Source organism: Suricata suricatta, chromosome 12, assembly GCF_006229205.1.
Source record: "Suricata suricatta isolate VVHF042 chromosome 12, meerkat_22Aug2017_6uvM2_HiC, whole genome shotgun sequence".
Taxonomy (NCBI): Eukaryota; Metazoa; Chordata; class Mammalia; order Carnivora; family Herpestidae; genus Suricata; species Suricata suricatta.
Genome location: NC_043711.1, coordinates 93,679,702 through 93,697,684, shown reverse-complemented (window position 1 = coordinate 93,697,684; position 17,983 = coordinate 93,679,702). Strand labels below are relative to the sequence as shown.

General features: G+C 50.9%; 1 protein-coding gene across 1 annotated transcript in view; it reads left to right on the top strand.

Moving 5' to 3' along the window:
* Positions 1–17,983, top strand: part of SULF2 (sulfatase 2) — a 115,818-nt gene that overhangs the window by 40,295 nt on the left and 57,540 nt on the right. Inside the window, exon 3 of the mRNA XM_029916171.1 lies at positions 4,750–4,989. Within this exon, the coding sequence (XP_029772031.1) occupies positions 4,750–4,989 (240 nt within the window). The remainder of the gene's footprint in view (positions 1–4,749; positions 4,990–17,983) is intronic.

Sequence of the window (17,983 nt, the reverse complement as noted above, 5' to 3'; positions counted from 1 at the left end):
GGGGGGGGGGGGGGGGGGGGGGGGGGGGGGGGGGGGGGGGGGGGGGGGGGGGGGGGGGGGGGGGGGGGGGGGGGGGGGGGGGGGGGGGGGGGGGGGGGTTATGGACCAGGGAGGCCCGAGGATGACTTCAGGGACTTTGTTCCCCGGTGAGTGGGAGCCACGGAGGGTGCCACAGAGAGGAGGCACTCTGGCTGCTCTGTGCAGAATAAAGGGTCGGAGTCTAGTCAGGAAGCAAAGCTGTTGACTGAATTCAGGAGAGAGAGGATCACCTGATGCCCAGGGAGGAGGCGACAAGGCCGGATGGTGGACCGACTTTGGAGGAAGAGCATCAGCCTTTGCTGACGGATTGGCTGTGGGAGCAGAGAGATGGGCCCGAGGAGGAGCAGGATTGCTGCCCGCGTAGCCGGAGGAGAGGGGAGGCGGCCTGAGGGGCATGTGGCAGCAGGGGTCTGCGCAGAAGCCTCCGGGTTGTATGGAGCCAGGGCCTGCCTAATGCCAGCCAGCCCCTCATCTTTCCAGAATTTTCATATCTGTGTGCGAACAGTACTACTATTGACTTCTTTTGTTTTCAGTTTATTTTGAGAGGAAGAGAAAGAGCACACAGGAGCAGGGAAGGGGCAGAGAGAGAGGGAGAGAGAGAATCCCAATCAGGCTCCGCACGGTCAGCACAGAGCCTGACGTGCGGCTCGAACTCATGAACCCTGGGATCACGACCTGAGCCAAAACCAAGCATCGGATGTTCAGCTGCCTGAGCCACTGAGGTGCCCCTTTTCATGGATTTCTTTTAATCAGCTATAATTGGTGTGTGTGTGTGTGTGTGTGTGTGTGTGTGTGTGTGTGGTTTGTTTGTTTTAAAGAACAAGATTCCAGGGGCGCCTGGCTGGCTCAGTTAGTTAAGTGTCCAACTTTGGCTCAGGTCATATCTCACAGCTCGTGGGTTCAACAACTTCCCCCGAGAGTTCGGACAGGCTGCCAGCTCACTCCCCGTCCAGACAGGACTTGCAGAGGTGCAAGGACACGACAGCACCATCGATGTCTCCTCCCAGAGGTGATCAGCAGGGGAGGGAGTCACTGGCCTGCTGCTGGCATCCCCGACGTTTGGTGCTGTGCCCTGTGCCATTCCCACCGCTGGAGTGACCCTGAGGTGACCGGGGGGCCCGATGTCCAGTCCAGGTCTCCTCTCATGGCAGCCCAGAACGGACTGAGTGCCAGAGGCTCCCAGCGAGGACGGACTGAGCACCGACAGCTCCCGGTGCCTGTTTCTGGGTGTGTCACACCATCTCCCGTGTACGTTTCTTGAGCGTGACTCCCAGCGCCAGCGGGGACAGGCCTGGGTTCGAGTCCTCACCTCGCACTTCCAAAGGGGTGTGGCTTTGCCTGCTCATTTACGTCTCCGTCCTCAGAAGGGCTGTTGAAAGGATTGAGTGAAACGGCGCATGACACGTGTCCGGCCGTGCATACAGGCATTTGGCCAACCAGAGTCACAACTCTGAACAAGTGTAACAATTGTTATTGACGTGTGACACTGCCCTCTCCTCCACGGAAAAGCTGGTCCTGTCCCCCTGGGGTAGTTAGGAGGCTGCCAGGCCCAGGCCCCAGGCGCCTGGCAGGCACGTGACCGGGCGGATGTAGGATGTGGGACTATAAGGAGCAACGGTGAACGCAGCAAATGAGAGAACGCAGGATGGATTTAATGCTGTTTAAAGTCAGAGTGTTCAACCCACGGCATCAAACCCCCACGTCTGTGAATATGAACCGACTGGGGCTCCTGAGTTCTAAGAAACGTAAGGAGTAAGATCGTATCTTCTGTGAATTTCGCAGATGTTTATTGAGCACCTAGTCTGTGCCAGGCCCTGGTGTAGGCTTGGGAACAGTGAACCAAGTAGGTCTCAGTCCTTGCCGAGTTCTGGGCCAGGGAAGGCCTCCCTGAGGTCTGTGATGTTTGTCTAGGAACCTGCCGGAGGCGAGGCGGGAATGCCCCGGGCCGAGGGCACGGCTCTGGCAAAGGCCATGAGGCGGGAACGCAGCTAGTGTTCGAGCCTGGGGGGGGTCGGTATCTCGATTTGTGGTAAAAATTCAGGGTAGAAAGACTCGATCTGCGAGCAGGTGGCCTGCTTGGAAACCCCTCCCCAGGGGCGACCCTGAGACCCTCAGGCCTCCCCTCCTGAGGGAGGCGTCCTGCCCGCTGCAAACCCTGTCATCGCCTTCAGTTACAAGCAGGGCCCCTGCGGCTTCGTGGGAGGGTGTGTGACCCTGAGGACAGGTGCTCACGCCGTTCTGGGGCCTGATGAGTCCTGTTCGGCTCGTAACCCAAAGCCGGTTCTTTCCTTCGCCCACCGCTGGCAGCCTTAGCCAGGAGGCTCGGGAGCACCCCTGGTCCCAGGGCGTCCCTTATAAAAACCAGCTCCAGTGCTGGGGCGGAAAGGACAGGCTTTGCTGTGCTGCCTCCGTCACTCCGTGAGTCTTTACAGAGCACCGACTGTATATTCCGGGGGCGGGGGGGCAGTGGATAGCACCCCGAATCCCCCAGAACGCTCGGTCCAGGAAAAGCAGAACACAAACAAGTGAACCAGTAAAGGCAATCATTCCAGAAGGAGACAAATGCTAAGACACACACACTGGTGTGGTTGGGATAAACAGGTGGGGGCTCCTTCAGACGGGGGGCTGGCCAGGCCTTGCCGAGGAGGAGGTGACCTCGAGTAGAGATCTGAACAAATGAGATGAGCAGGGATGCCCGGGTGGTTAGGTGTCTGGCTTCGGCTCAGGTCGTGATCTCACGGTCCGTGGGTTCAAGCCCCGCATTGGGTTCAGAGCCTGGAGCCTGCTTTGGATTCTGTGACTTCTCTCTCTGCCCCTCCCCCATTCACACACTTTCTGTCTCTCAAAAAATAAAATACATAAAAATTTTTTTTTAAATGGGATAAGCCAACCAAGGGATATCTCAGGAAGAGTCCCAGCAGAAGTGATAGCAAGTGCAAAGATCCTGGGGCAGGGATGAGATTGGAACATCTATGTTTGCCTCCGGGAAGTTCTAGGTCTATTTCCGTCCCTGTTTGGCAGAAAGATGGGATTAGAGAGCCCTATAAATCTCCATTTCCATCCGTCCTCGCCTGTAGGACAGAGTGCTGAGGGGAGGCTGATTAGCCGGCGTTGAAACCTCTAAGGGGCAGTTGGGTGATTGGGATGGGCGGCCCTCCAGTAAAAAACTTGGGACGCCTGGTGGACTCTGCATCAGTCTACCCCTCATCAGTTCTAGAAGGCAGAAGTCCAGAATTCGGGGGTTGACAGGGTTGTGCTTCCTCCGAAGGCTCCAGAGGAGAATCCTTCCTTCCTCTTTCAGCTCCTGGGGGCCCCAGGATTCCTTAGCCTGTGGCCACATCCCTCCAGACTTTGCCTCGGTCCTCACACGGCCATCCCCTCCATGTCTGTGGGTCTTCTCCCTTCTGTCTCTTGCACGACGCTTGTCATTGGATTTGGAGCCCACCCGGGGAATCCAGAATGAACTCACCCCAAGATCCTTAACTACATCTGCAGAGACCCTTTTTCCGAATAAGGTCCCATCCCCAGGTTGCGAGGGAGAGGATGGGACAGATGGGGGGAGGGGGAGAGTTTGCGTCACTCAGTCCACCGTAGACTCTAGGAGCAAGGGAGGAAGGATTTCCATGGACTCTTTCCTACCTTACTAACTACTAAGATGCCACCCATCGCATTGCACACCCACTCCGCAAACATTTATCGCATGCCTACTGTGTCTCATGCACCGTGAGGGTGTTGAGAATTCAGTGCTGAGCAGGGCACACAGTGTTTGCCCCTCGGGGGGGCCCCAGCAGAGCAGTGATCATGAAAGCGCCTGCCCACAGTAGGTCTCCAGCACGCTTGCTTCCTTTCCTTCCCGAGTGCATTTCGCTGCTGACAGCTGCGTTGATGAACAAGAAAAGGCATGAATGGGGCCACAACACCGAGTGGTATATAATTAAGTCCTAATAACACCTCCGGCATGCATACTATGAGCTCCACCAGAAGCCGGCGTGATCGCTGGAAGAGGTGTGTCTTGGCTCGTGGCTTGAATTTGGAGAGAGGTGGGACGCGGATTCCAACTAGAAGGAGCACGTGGCCAGAGGGGCAGAGGAGCGTTCGGGGAGGTGAGCCAGGTAGTTGGCGTGACCAGATTTCAGGAAGAACGAACCGTTCTTGGGAACGTTCCAAACAAAACAAAGTATAATCTTCCCTTGGTTTACATAGCGGTTACTTACAGAAAAAAAAAATACACTGCATATTAATATCCTGCAAAGAAAAGATGTTCTGTTGATATGAAACAGAGTTCTAGTCTAGTCTGAGGTGATTTACAAACGGGTTCTTATCTACTCCCTATGACTACGCAGCAGGACCAGGGACCTGGGATATTTCTCGCACAGGACTACCCCACTGTGCCCTGGGACCCCTGCTCACAAAGGACAGTTGTGCCGCCCCCATCTGTCCCCGGAGACTGCCAAAATGCGTCCCCTGCTTCCCCCACCCAGGGATGGGTGAAGAGCAGCTCAGCGCCTGTGCCCAACTGTTGCGGGGTGCCCCGGGCCCTCGTTAGGAGTGGCCCACCGCACCTCACCTTGTGGCTCTTGGTTGCAGGCTTGCGGGGCACCCCAGGACACTAGTTAGGCCCGGTGCCTGTCCTGAGCTGTTGCGCAGCGTCCGGGCCCTAGTTAGGAGCGGCCCACCACACCTCACCTCACCTGTGGCTCCTGGTTGCAGGCTCCATGCAGGTGATGAACAAGACACGACGCATCATGGAGCAGGGTGGCGCGCACTTCGTCAACGCCTTCGTGACCACGCCCATGTGCTGCCCTTCGCGCTCCTCCATCCTCACCGGCAAGTACGTCCACAACCACAACACCTACACCAACAACGAAAACTGCTCCTCGCCCTCCTGGCAGGCACAGCACGAGAGCCGGACCTTTGCCGTGTACGTCAACAGCACGGGCTACCGGACAGGTAAGGGACGCCAGGCGGCCGCGGGCGGGTAGGGAGCCCCGGGAGTGCTGCCCAGAGCCCCGGCCTCGGACCAGCATGTGGACCCTATACTGCAGGGACTGTAGATGAGGTTAACTTAAAAGCGTTCATTTCTGTCACTGTGCGCTCGAAAAATACACACCGAGGGGCGCGTCGGTGGCCCAGCCGGTTGAGCATCTGACTCTTGATTTCAGCTCAGGTCCCGATCCCAGGGTCCCGAGATTGAGCCCCGCCTCTGGCTGCACATTGAGCATGGAGTCTGCTTAAGATTCTCGCTCGCTCTCCCTCTGCCCAGCTCACACGTGCTTGCTCACTCGCTCTCTAAAATAGAAAAAAAAAAATAAGAAAAAGTACTGAAAAAAGAAAAATACGAAATGAGTTGCCTATAGTAATGAAACTGACCTTTTCGAAGGAATTTGCACTTTTTAATGACTCCATTTAAAATCTGAAATACAATGCAGAGAGAGGCTAGATGTATTGATGTGTGAGTTTGTATTCACTGTGTATACTGTTAAGGGCCAATTTATTGACTTCAGACAATCAGCATGGAAGGAGGTTCCAGAAGAACATCGGTGGGGGTCAGGGATTAAAATTGGTGTGGAAAATGGACAGGAGCATGTGGGGGCTGTGTGGCCACGCTGCAGAATGGCTCGGAAGGTGATATGGACAGTTTGTCTACACTTGGCCGTCTACACTACCCAGCACGCATCTCTGTCCTGTGGTCAGGGCTGCAGAGCTGTGTCCTGGACGGATACAGAGCCGGGAGGGCTTCCAGTCTGTGTACCTTGCAGGAGGTACCTTGGTCGATCCTCAAGGCTCACCTGTCCGGCTACTGGCCCGGGGCAAAGACACAGTTACAAACACGTATCTCTAGCACCGCTGCAAAATCCTCCAAAACTCCATGAAATCGAATTTTGAAAAGGTCGACACTCCCCACCGAGAGCTGAGTGAGGCGATCGTGAAGTCAGACATTGCGACTGGGATAGTGTGGGATAGTGCACTGAGAAGATGCGTCCAAGTGACCAGGGGCTTGTTTCCTGGGGGTGATGGGAGGGAGGGGTCGATGCCTCCCTCGCTCGGTTCAGCTCAGCCCTTCCAAGATGGGGGGGCTTTCCCTTGGAAACCTGGGGGGCTGGCAGGGCACGTCAGGGTGGGGAGCCAGAGGAAGGTGCGTCTTCTTGCGAACTGGTTCTCCTGCCAGACTCACCCGGGAAGCGGGTCCTCCTGAGAGAACTCGGAACATGTAGGCTGGTTTGTTCCTGGATCTCTGCAGAAAGCCACACGTGTCAGAGTTCAGCACGGGCCACTCCCTGGTGGTTGTGGGGACCTGCGTGTAAATTAAGAAGCAGGAAAGGGGTCCTACTAGGGCACCTAGTGAAAGGGGCATCTACCCCAGGGGTCCCGATGATTGATTATAGCCACTCGTGCTCAGGAGTACCAACCTTCAAATACTTCTAACTTGAATATGTAGCTGAAATATGCTGATATAAAAAAAAAAAAACTTTGCCATATTCAGTTTCTTAAAACATGTACACCGTGGGCCAAACTAAAGCTTGTGTGAAGGCAGAGACCCCCTTTCGGACATCTGACTGAAAGGTCTCTGTTGAAAACTTTCAATTTGGATGCTAAAAGAACAGTAAGGGCCCTAAAATGTCCTCATCAATGCCCCTTATTTGATAGTCAGGCCACTGCAACCCAGACAAGAGATTTACCCAGAGTCCTCAGATGGGGTGCTTGGGACACAACCAAAGTGGAAACCAAAGACCATGGGAGTTCAAAGAAAGGGTGGGCCATCCTTCAAACTGACAGGAAACATATCCTGTGATAGCTTGGAGGCTCCTGGAACCAATGACTACTAGTTAGAATAGAGCTAGTCTTAGAATCATAGGGCTGACACAGGAAAGGAACTATTTCAATGATAAATGTTCTTCAGAATTGATTTCCAAGACTCCTTGAATGGACACACATCACCAAAAAACTGTCTTCCCAAAAAATTGCTTTCATCCAACTATGCTCACTTGGCATCGCCTCAGTGAAGACTGGGATCATAACGTAAAGCATAAATAGTCATACACAGAACATTTACATTTTTTGTAAAACTGTCACTGAGAATTTTATTCATTATATTTATAATGCCTCTCTGACCCAGAAACCCTGTTGCAACATGACTTTCAGAACTCAGGACCCTAAAAATGCCTATTTATTCTGACGGCTTAATGTGTTCCTGGTCGTTAAATAGCAAGAGCTATGTACCCGTATACTTTCCCTCTTTGCCCTAGCAGCTAGGAAGCTCAGCTTTGAGTTTTATATTAAGTTGCTATTTAAGGTGAAAACGTCTTAAAGATACCACTAATACTGTTGGTCATTGTTGGTTGACTGAGAAAAACGATAGGAAACTAATGAATTTTAATCCCTCATAGATGAATTTGATATATGTGGCTCACATTACAATGTATAGTAACCTTAGTCTCCCAAGGACCAGTGGTCAACTGTTCTTTCTGGGTCTTTAGGCACATTAAATTGCATTCTCATGGGTATTTAGCAAAGTTGGTTGAGTTGGATTGAAGTTTGGCTTCATGTGTGAGATGCATGATAGCAATCATTTATTACTTGCAAGTAAAAGTCCATGTTTCTTCGGTGGGCCTGCTTTGTGAATTGATCAGAGACTCAAATTTGCTTTTTTGAATATGAAGTATAATTGACATATAATTTTATGTTGGTTTGGGGTATAGGACGTAAGAATTCAATATTTGTGTATATTATGAAAGGATCACCACAATAAATCTAGTTAACATCCATTACCATACATAGTTACAAAATTTCTTGTGATGAAAACTTTTAAGAATTTCTCTCTTAGCAACTTTCACATATGCAGTGTGGTATTGTTAACTGTCGTCACCATGCTGTCCCTTGTATCCTCAGGCTTTTTTTATTTTATAACTAGAAGTCTGTACCTCTGGACCCCCTTCACCCATTTCATCCACCCCTCACCCCTGCCTGCCACCACTGCAACCACCAATTTGTTCTCTGTAACTGTGAGCTCAGGGTTTTTGCTTAGATTCTTACATATATGTGAGACCATAACAGTATTTATCTCTCTGGCTTATTCCACTTGGCATTATGCCCTCAAGGTCAGTCCATGTTGTTGCAAATGACAAGGTTTCACTCGTGCGGCTGGATGATATTTCCTTGTATGCACACGCCACATCTTTATCCGTTCAGCCGTCGATGCACACTTCGGTTGTCTCCGTGTCCTGGCTATTGTAAATGCTGCTGCAGTGACCGTGAGGGTGCAGAGGTCTTTTCAAGTTCATGTTTTCATTTCCTTCAGATCAATACCCAGACGTGGGATTACTGGATCATATGGTAGTTCTGTTTTTAATTTCATGCAGAAGCTCCAGAGTGTTTCCATGGTGGCGGCACCAATTTTCATTCCCACAGGCCTCCTGCGCGAGGGCTCCGTTCCTCCGCGCCCTCACCCACACTTGTTAGCTCTTGTCCTTCTGAGAACAGCCGTCGTAAGAGGTGTGAAGTGATAGCTCACTGCGGTTTGGATTTGCCTCTCCTAATGGTGAGTGACATTCAGCACTTTTTCACATGCCTGTTGGCCGCCTGCATGTCTTCTTTGGAAAAATGTCCATCCAGATCTTTTGCCCATTTTATAAATTATCGTTTGTATTTTTGCTTTTGAGCCACAGGACTTCTTTGTGTGATTTGGAGATTATGCCCCTTATCGGATGTGAGTTGCAAATATCTTCTCCAGTTCAGCGGGTCACCTTATCCTTTTGTTGATCGTTTCTTTGTGCGGAAGCTGTTTAGTCTGGTGTGGCCCCAGTTAATTATAATTGCCGTTGCCTTTGGTGTCAAATCCAAAAAGATCATCACCAAGACTAATGTCACGTTATGGTTTCAGGTCTTGTGTTCAAGTCTTTGATCCATTTCCGGTTGGTTTTGGTGTCTGGTGTCAGGGGTCCAGTCTCATTTTGTGTGTGGGGCTGTCTGGTTTCCCAGCACCAGTTATTGAAGAGACTGTCCCGTCCTGTTGTCTATTCTAGGCTCCCTCGATGTCCACTAGCTGACCGTGTACATGCGGCTTTATTTCTATTCTAGGCTCTCTGTTCTGTTACACGGATCCGTGTGTCTGTTTGAATGCCAACACCATACTGTTTTGATTACTACAGCTTTGTAATACAGTTTGTAATCAGAGAGCCTGATGCCTCCAGCTTTGCTCTTCTTTCTCTAGATTGCTAAGGCCATTTGGGGTCTTTTGTGGTTCCGTACAAGTTTTAAGATGGTTTGTTCTGTTTCTGTAAAAAATGCCAGTCGAATTTGAACAGGGGTCGTGTTGAAATCCGTCCACTGCTTTGGGTAATGTGGGCATATTACAGTATTAATTCTTCCAACCTGTGACCACAGAATATTTTTCCATTTATTTGAGTCTTCTTCACTTTCTTTCATGAGTATCTTATCATTTTCAATGTATAGGTCTTTCACCTCCTCAGTTAAATTATTCCTAGGTATCTGTTTCTTTTTGATGCAATTGTAAATGGGATTGTTTCTTAGTTTTTCTTTCTGGTAGTTCATTGCTGGTGTATAGAAATGCAACAGATTTTTGTGTATTAATATCCTGCAACGTTACTGAATTTGTCTATTCTAACAGTTATTTTGGTAGACTCTTTAAGGGTTTCTGTGTGCAATATTATGTCATATGCAAACAGTGCGAGTTTAATTCTACCTTCCCCATTTGGATGGCTTTTATTTCGTTTTCATATCTGATTGCTCTGGCTAGGACTTCCAATTCTACACTGAAGAAAATTGACAAGTGTAGACATCCTTGTCTTACTCCTGATCTTAGAGGAAAGGATTTCAGTTTTTCACTGTTAAGTAAGTTAGCTTCAGGCTTATCATCTATGGCCTTTATTGTGTTGAGGTACTTCTCTGCACCCATATGGTTGAGAGTTTTTATCATAAATGAATGTTGAGTTTTGTCAAATGCTTTTGCCACATCTACTAAGATGATCATATGTTCTTTATCCTTCATTTTGTCAATGTGATATATCACACTTATTGATTTGCATGTGGTAACCCCTTTCTGGATCCCTTGAATAAATCCCATTTGATCCTTTTAATGTATTGTTGAATTCAGTGTGCTAATATTTTGTTGAGGGTTTTTGCATCTGTGTTCATCAGGAATCCGGACTGTAATTTTCTTGTGGTGTCTTTGTCCAGTTTTGGTATCAGGGTAATGGTGGCCTGAGTCTAGCAGTGTTTTCTCCTCTTCTGTTTTTTGGAGAAATTTGAAAAGGATTCATATTCATTCTTCTTTAAATGTTTGCTAGAACTCACCAGTGAAGCCATCTTGTCCTGGACTTTTGATTGTTGAGAGGTTTTGTATCCCAATAAGCGATCTATTTAGATTTCCAACTTCTTCATGATTCAGTCTTGGTAAGTTGTACATTTCTAGGAATGTATACATTTCTTCTAGGTTGTCCAGTTTGTGAGTATATAATTGCCCACCGTAGTCTCCTACAGTCGTTTGGATTTCTGTGTCACATCTCTCATTTCTGGTTTTATTTATTTGAGCCCCTCTCTTTGTCTTGGTAAGTCTGCCTAAAGAGTTGTCAACCTAGTGGATCTTTTCAAAGAACCGGCTCTTAGTTCCATTGAGCTTTTCTACTGTTGTTTTAGTCTCTATTTTATTTCCATTGTGATTTTTGTTATTCTACTAACTGTTGTTATTTGTGATTCTACGAACTTTGAGCTTTGTTTATTCCTGTTTTCCCAGTTCCTTGAGGTGTAAAGTTAGGTGGCTTCATTGAGATTTCTCTGGTTTCTTTTTTTTTTTTAATTTTTTAACATTTATTTATTATTGAGAAACAGAGACAGCATAAGCAGGGGAGGGGCAGAGAGAAAAAGAGAAAGACACAGCATCTGCAGCAGGCTCCAGGCTCCAGACTCTGAGCTGTCAGCACAGAGCCCAATGCGAGGCTCTAACCCACAAACTGTGAGATTGTGACCTGAGCTGAAGTCAGACGCTTAACTGACTGAGCCACGCAGGCGCCCCAAGATTTCTCTGGCTTCTTGATGTAGGCGTTTATCGCTATGAACTTCCCTCTGAGTACTGCTGTGTCCCATAAGTTCTGGGAAGTTTTATTTCCCTTTTCATTTGTCTGAGGGTATATTTTGAACTTCTCTTGAGTTCTTCTTTGGCCCGGTGGTTGTTCAGTTATATGCTGTTTACTCTCCACATATTTGTGAATGCTCCAGGTTTCTTCTCATGATTGATTTCAGTTTCATACCATTGTGGTCGGAAAAAAAAGTTGCATGATACAACTTTGGTTTTCCTAAATGTGCTAAGGCTTGCTTTGTGGTCCCATGTATGACCTATCCTGGAGAAGGTGCCATGTGCCTTTGAGAAGAATGTGTGTTCTGTTGCTTTGGAATGGAATGTTCTGGAAATGTTAAGTCCATCTGGTCCAACGTGTCATTTAAGGTCAATGTTTCCTTACAATTATCTGTCTAAGGGGCGCCTGGGTGGCTCAGTCAGTTGAGTGTCTGGCTTCGGCTCAGGTTATGATTGCACAGTTCGTGGGTTCGAGCCTTGCATTGGGCTCTGTGCTGACAGCTCAGAGCCTAGAGCCTATTTTCAGATTCTGTATCTCTTTCTCTCTGTGACCCTCCCCTGCTCATGCTCGCTCTCTCTCTCTCTCTCTCTCTCTCTCTCTCTCTCTCTCTCTCTCTCTCAAAAACAAATAAAAAGCATTGGGAAAAAAAAAAGATTATCTGTCTAGATGATCTATCCATGGGTGGATTTATTGCTGTCTATTTCTCCCATTAGGTCTATTAATATTTGCCACTGATCAGAGAGTCCACTGCTTTCCATCTCTCCTTGTACCCCATTGGTGGAAACAAGTCACATGTGCATGCGTGACCGCAGACGAGCCCGGGAAGGGCAGTCTTCATTCTGGGTGACCGTTTTCCGAGCTAGAAATTCTTTCTGCAGGAGGAGAAGAAAATGGATATCAAGGGAAGATTAAGATCAAAGTCCAGTAACGGTTCACAACCGCTTGTGTATGCGACACCCCTTAGAGGACAGGAGGTCAACATCATAACAGGTCGTTTTTGCCCAACTATTGGGGATTTGATCCACTTCCCCAAGGGCTTCCCAACAGCCTCTCCTGCGGTTTCCTCGCAGACCAGAATTTTGTCTGTCAACGGATTTGCGCGTGCTATCCTCTAACATCCCTTTAATTAATTTCACAAAACCTTGCATCTTTGACCAGATTTGCAATTTCATTTTTGCAACCCCCGTACTTTCTGCTGCCCCATGTCGGCGGTAGACTGACAAAGGATGAAGTGGGAGATGCAAAGGGGGATAAACAGCAGTTTGTTCACGGGTGTTTCTGTGTGTTGGCTTTCTCTAGCTCCAGGAACCTGGACCTCAATTCTAAACACCATGAAAGGGCTGAATTGCCTCCTCGGTTTTTACAAAATGCACTCGGACAATTTTCAGCACACGTCAGCTGCCTGACTGTGCTCGCTTACATACCCATGAGTCAGTTCTATCAGGTCCTTGGAAGGAGATGCCTTCCCTCTCTTTGCAAAGCCATTGAGAGCAAGGACTCTGGATTTGAATCCTGATTCCACCACTTTATTTTTTTTATATAAGTGGTTTTTAATTTAAATTTTAGTTTGTTAACATACAGCGCAATATTGGTTTCAGGAGTAGAATCCAATGATTCATCACTTACGTACAACACCTAATGCTCATCCCAACAAGCGCCCTCCTTCATGCCCTCACCTAGCTAGCCCAGCCCCCACCCACCTCCCTCCATCAACCGTCAGTTTGTTCTCTGTTGTTAAGAGTCTGATTCCACCACTTTCTAACTGAATGAATTTGGACAAGTCACTTAACTTCTTAGCCTTGGTTACCAACTAAGGATAAGGATGTTACTCAACTCATAGGATTTGTGAAGATCAAATATGTTCGAACAGTGATACAGAGGGCCGTCTGGGTGGCTCAGTCGGTTAAGCATCTGACTTCCTCTCAGATGATGATCTCATGGTTCGTGGGTTCGGGCCCCACATCAGGCTCTGTGCTGACAGCTCAGAGCCTGGAGCCTGTCTTCAGATTCTGTGTCTCCCTCTCTCTCTGACCTTCCCCTGCTCACGCTGTCTCTCTCTCTCTCTCAAAAATAAAATAAAACATTAAAAATTAAAAAAAAAACAGTGATACAGAGTTAGCACTTGTGTGGGGTTAGCTCTGAGGATGGTGGTGATTCCCACAAGCGTCGTAGCACTAACAACCTCCCCCAGACCAGTGTTCTCGTGAAGATCACATGGATAAGCCTGGGCGGGGAAAGTCAGTTGTACACACGGATCAGAATCGGTGGCACATGTTCAACCTGTCTGGTGACCAGGAAAATGCAGATGAGGTCCACGATGACCACAGCCAGTATTCATGGCAGCCAAGTCTGGGGGCGACTCTGGGAAAACAGGGAGCCCCCCCCATCAGCGGTGGGAATGCACGTGGGCACCTCCACGCTGAGGAACCATTTGGCAATTTCTGGCAAAGCGGAAATGAATCGAGGGCTGTGGGAACGAGGAGGAGGAAACAGGCATGGGGCGGCCCTCACGGATTCCCACTCCACTGCTTTGCGGGGGAAGGGGCCCCCTTTTCTGGCGCTTTCAGGCGAATCAGACAGCAGTACCCATTGACTTCTCTTTGGGGAAAGGCTTTCTCCTTCCACGCCGCCATCTGAGTCTGGAGGGTCTGAGGCTGTTTCCGTGCCCTGCTCCTGCCACCTGGTGCAGACTTCTGTAGAGATGTGGGCCCTACTGGTGAGCCTCCCTCATCGCGTTCTAGAATGTGCCATGGGGGGTGGGAGGGCGGCACATCAGGGCCCCCAGTTGGAGCTGTTGTGAAATTTGGCCCTGAGCACCCTGATTATTTCCCCACTTCTGCACACACAAAGCTGAGAAGGGAGGTTGACCTTGGACAGCCGCCCTCACTTGGGGGCTGGGGACCCCGTGCTGTGACTCCTAGCCCAGCAGGACACACGAGGCTGCGGCTGCCTGCTGCCTCTCCCAGGGGCTCAGGAAGGCGTTCCTGGTGGCATCCCTGACCAAGGACTCAGACATGAGGACTGGCGCTCAGGTGTCATCCTCTTTTCCCGTGAAATAACCTCCCACCTCTGTCTTTCTACCACTAGAGTGTCGGACCTGCCTGCAGCCTCTTGCCCTGAACCCCACACTGACCCTGAACCCCGGCCCCCAGCTGCCCACTTAACATCCCTCCTTGGATGCACACTTGGCATTTCAGGTCTGATGTGTGCAAAATCCCTTCCTGGTCACGTCCCCCTCCCCCGGCAAGTCCCACAGTCTCCCCCAGTGGCCTCAGTGCTCCAGCCGCTCAGCCAGAACCTTCCTATCTGTCGTTCCTGCTCTTCTTCCTTTCGCACTCCACATGTGTGTCCAGCTCTGTCTGCAGGGTACTCCAGAGTCCCTCCGCTGCCACCCCTCCTCCCCGTGCTCCGCTTCTGTCCTCACCCGCGGTGCTCCAGCCAGAGGATCCCATCTCTCCCCTGCCCGCAGCCCTCCCACGGCTCCCCCCACAGTCACCTTGGGGTCCTGATGACCTGCCTCCTTCCCCTCGCCTCCTGCCCTCTGCCCCGCATCACTCCGCTCCTTCCCGACTCTCGAACAGTCCACCCAGCACCCCCTTCAGGGACTTTATGCATACTCTTTCCTTCTCTGGAAACTTCTCCCCCACACATCTGCATGGCCCGTTCGCTCACTTCTCCCAGATCTTTGTTCACTTATCACCTCCTCCGGGAAGCCTTCTTGGAGGAGCCCATCCAAACGAGGGTTCCTTTCCCCTCTTCACCCCCTCGCCCTGCTTTATCGTCCTTCAGAGCTCTTGTCAGCACTTAACATATCTGTATATTTTGTTGTCCAGCCTCCCAAGCTGGATTATGTTGCCGTCCCCTCTTCGGGACCCTGATTCCTGCTTTATCCATCTCTCTGGCCCTTTCTAGCACTGACGTGCCGTCCACCATTGATCTCACTGGTTACCTCCCTTCTGAAACGTCCGCTCCCTGGGAGCAGGGCCTGCCTGGGCGGTCCTCTCCCGCGTCCCGGTGCTTGGAAGAGGGCCTGCCCAGGGACTCATGGCAGGACCATCATGGATGAGTCTGCGAGTTTTGTCCAGAGCCAGCAGCCCCCCTCCCCGCCACCATCTTTCTATGCTCCTCTCTCTAGTCTCCTGTCTCTCCTCCCCATCCCCCACCCCCACCCCGCCACCTCAGCACCCCCTGCTTTCTTCCTGGCCCTTCTGCACACACAGAGAAGAAAGGATGTGGATTCTTTCCACGACGCCTCCTCTGGGCCCGTGGTGCAGCTGTCCTGCCTTCACAATGGCCGCCTTCTCTGCCCTTGGCCTTGCTCCTGGTTTTGCCCCCCTGCCCCCGCTCCCTTCCTCTCCCCTCAAGTGGGCTCACACACGCGTGCACACACTGCTCCCTTCTTCCCTCACCCAGCTGCCCCCCGCTCCGGCCTGGGGGTGTGACTGCCCAGCACCTCCGCTCGCCCCACAAGGCAGACCCACCTTGCGAGCGCTCACAGTCCCAGGCAGCCCCCCGGGGCCCGGGGCATCCACGCTCCTCTTCAGGCTCCGATTCAATGGTCACTCCCTTTCTCCAAGATCTCTAAGTGTCAAAGCAGTTAAAACATTGATGCAGGAGTCTAGAGAATTCCGCTCTGCCTCTAATTCCTTCATAATCTTGAACTGAGACCTGGCCCCCTGTGGGCCTCAGTTTCCCCCTCTGGACCTCAGTCTCCCAATGCAATGCCTTTGATAGGACTCTGTCCTTGAATGTCATGTGACCAGGGCCCACTCTTTTAGGGGTGGGAGGTGCTCCCTGGGGCTGGAAAAGAAGAGGGGGCCGCTGGAAAGACAGGAAGTAAATGCTCCTGCTTCCTGGATTTTCCAAAGCTGGGTGTGAGGCTGATGGGTGGAATTTCCATTTGTCCCCAAGCGACACTGGAGCCCTCTCTCTGTCCCTGCCCGGGAGCTGGTGGCTGGGTTTCCAATGGCCCCAAAACAAAGCCCTGCAGACTGGTGGCTTCAAAGAACAGACATAAATTCTCTCACAGTTCTGGAGGCCGGACGCCCAACATCATGGGTCAGGAGAGCCACACTCCAGCTGAAGGCTCCCAGGGAAGATCCTTCCTTGCCTTGTCCAGCTTCTGGTGGCCCCTGGCAGGCTCTGGTCCTCCTTGACCTGTGGCTGCACTGCTCCAATCCCTGCCTGCGTTCACGTGGCCACGCCCCTGAGCGCCCCCCTCTTCACACGGCCTTCTCCTGTGCGGGTCCACGTCCAGACTCCCTCTTCTCGGGACACCAGTCTCTGGGTGTGGGCCCACCCTAATCAGGTATGACCTCATCTCAGCTACATCTACAAAGCCCCTATATCCAAACAAAGTCACGGTCACACGTACCTGGAGTTAGAACTTGAACGTATGTTTTGGGGGACACGATTCAAGCCACATCAGCTGGGTTCCCCCTTGCGCACTTATTTAATCCCCATGGGGAAGCGTTAACCTCCATGAAAGCTGAAGTCTTGAGTCAAACAAGGAAACCTGGCAAGAAGTGGGAAACCTGCTGCCTCCCCCTTTGTGGTCCCCTGTGGTCCTAAGTGTGGAGCGTTGTGGCCGCCCAGCCCGTCAGCACCTTGCCTTGGTTCTGCTCACCGGAGTCTCTAACTTCTATTTTCACTGAGGGCATCTTTGACTCTGGTAGGTGTTAAATAATCATGGATGTCAAATGAAAGGGAGAGGCAGGATGATGAAGCTGGTGGATATTTAAAGCCTCTACTGACCAAGTCTCAGAGAGTTTGAGAGGGTGTTCAGGCTAAGTGTGACCTCCTGCAGTCTCTCCTTGGTCGTAGCTGCAACTCCCCTCAACATTCTAGAAGGATCGACCCTAGAGCTTCAGGGCCCAATATGGTAGCCACTGGCCACTGGGGACTATTTCATTTTAAGTTAATTAAAAATAAATTACATTAAAAATTCTGTTTCTCAGTCACACCGAGCACGTTTCAAGGCCCAGTGGGTGCACGTGGGTGCCAGATTGGGTGGTGCAGATATAACGTTTTCCATCCTCGCAAAAGGTTCTGTAGGCCAGCCGTGGGGTAGCGTGTCATTCAAGCAAAGTCTTTTTGGAGGGGGGTGCACAAACCTTTCAGAATATAAAAAAGGATGACAGCAATCATTTTAAAAATGCAGGTTGTGCTGGGGCACCTGGTGGTTCAGTCGGTTGAGCACCCGACTCGTAGTTTCGGCTTGGGCTGTGATCTCGCCACCGCGAGATCGAGCCCCGTGTCTGGCTCCAGGCTGCGCGTGGTTGGGATCCTGCTTGGGATTCTCTCTGATTCTCTCTCTGCCACTCCCCTGCTTATACGTGTGCACTCTCTCTCTCAAAAAACTTTTTTAATTAAAAAAAATGCAAATTGTTCTTATCAAGCCTTTACTGTCCCCAGACCTTGTGGCAGGTGCTTTCTGTGATTCATCTTAACGCTCACACACACCTTTGAGGCGGATACGTCCCCTCCTTCCTGTGAGTTTGCCCCTCAGGTCCACGCACAGTGACCTGGTTCCTTTGCCCGGCCTCTCCAGGCCTCTCCGGGCCATCCTGTGGCTGGGTCGTGGGTCAGGGTTTCAGCTACACAGGACGGCTCCAAGCTGGGGCCTAGGGGTTCCCCCTGTGGACAGGTCCTCGTTCTCTGAGCACTTGGCACATCCCGCCCTCAGCCAGCAGGTCACCTCCACAGAACACTTCTGTGCTGCTGTGGGGGAGATCAGAGCATGAGGGGAAAGGGCTTTCAGCAAAGGAGGAGAGACTGGCCCCCCTACGCGTTAGCCCGCCCAAGACCCAAGAGGGATCTGCTCTCTGCCAGGTCTGGGTGGGCCCTTTTCT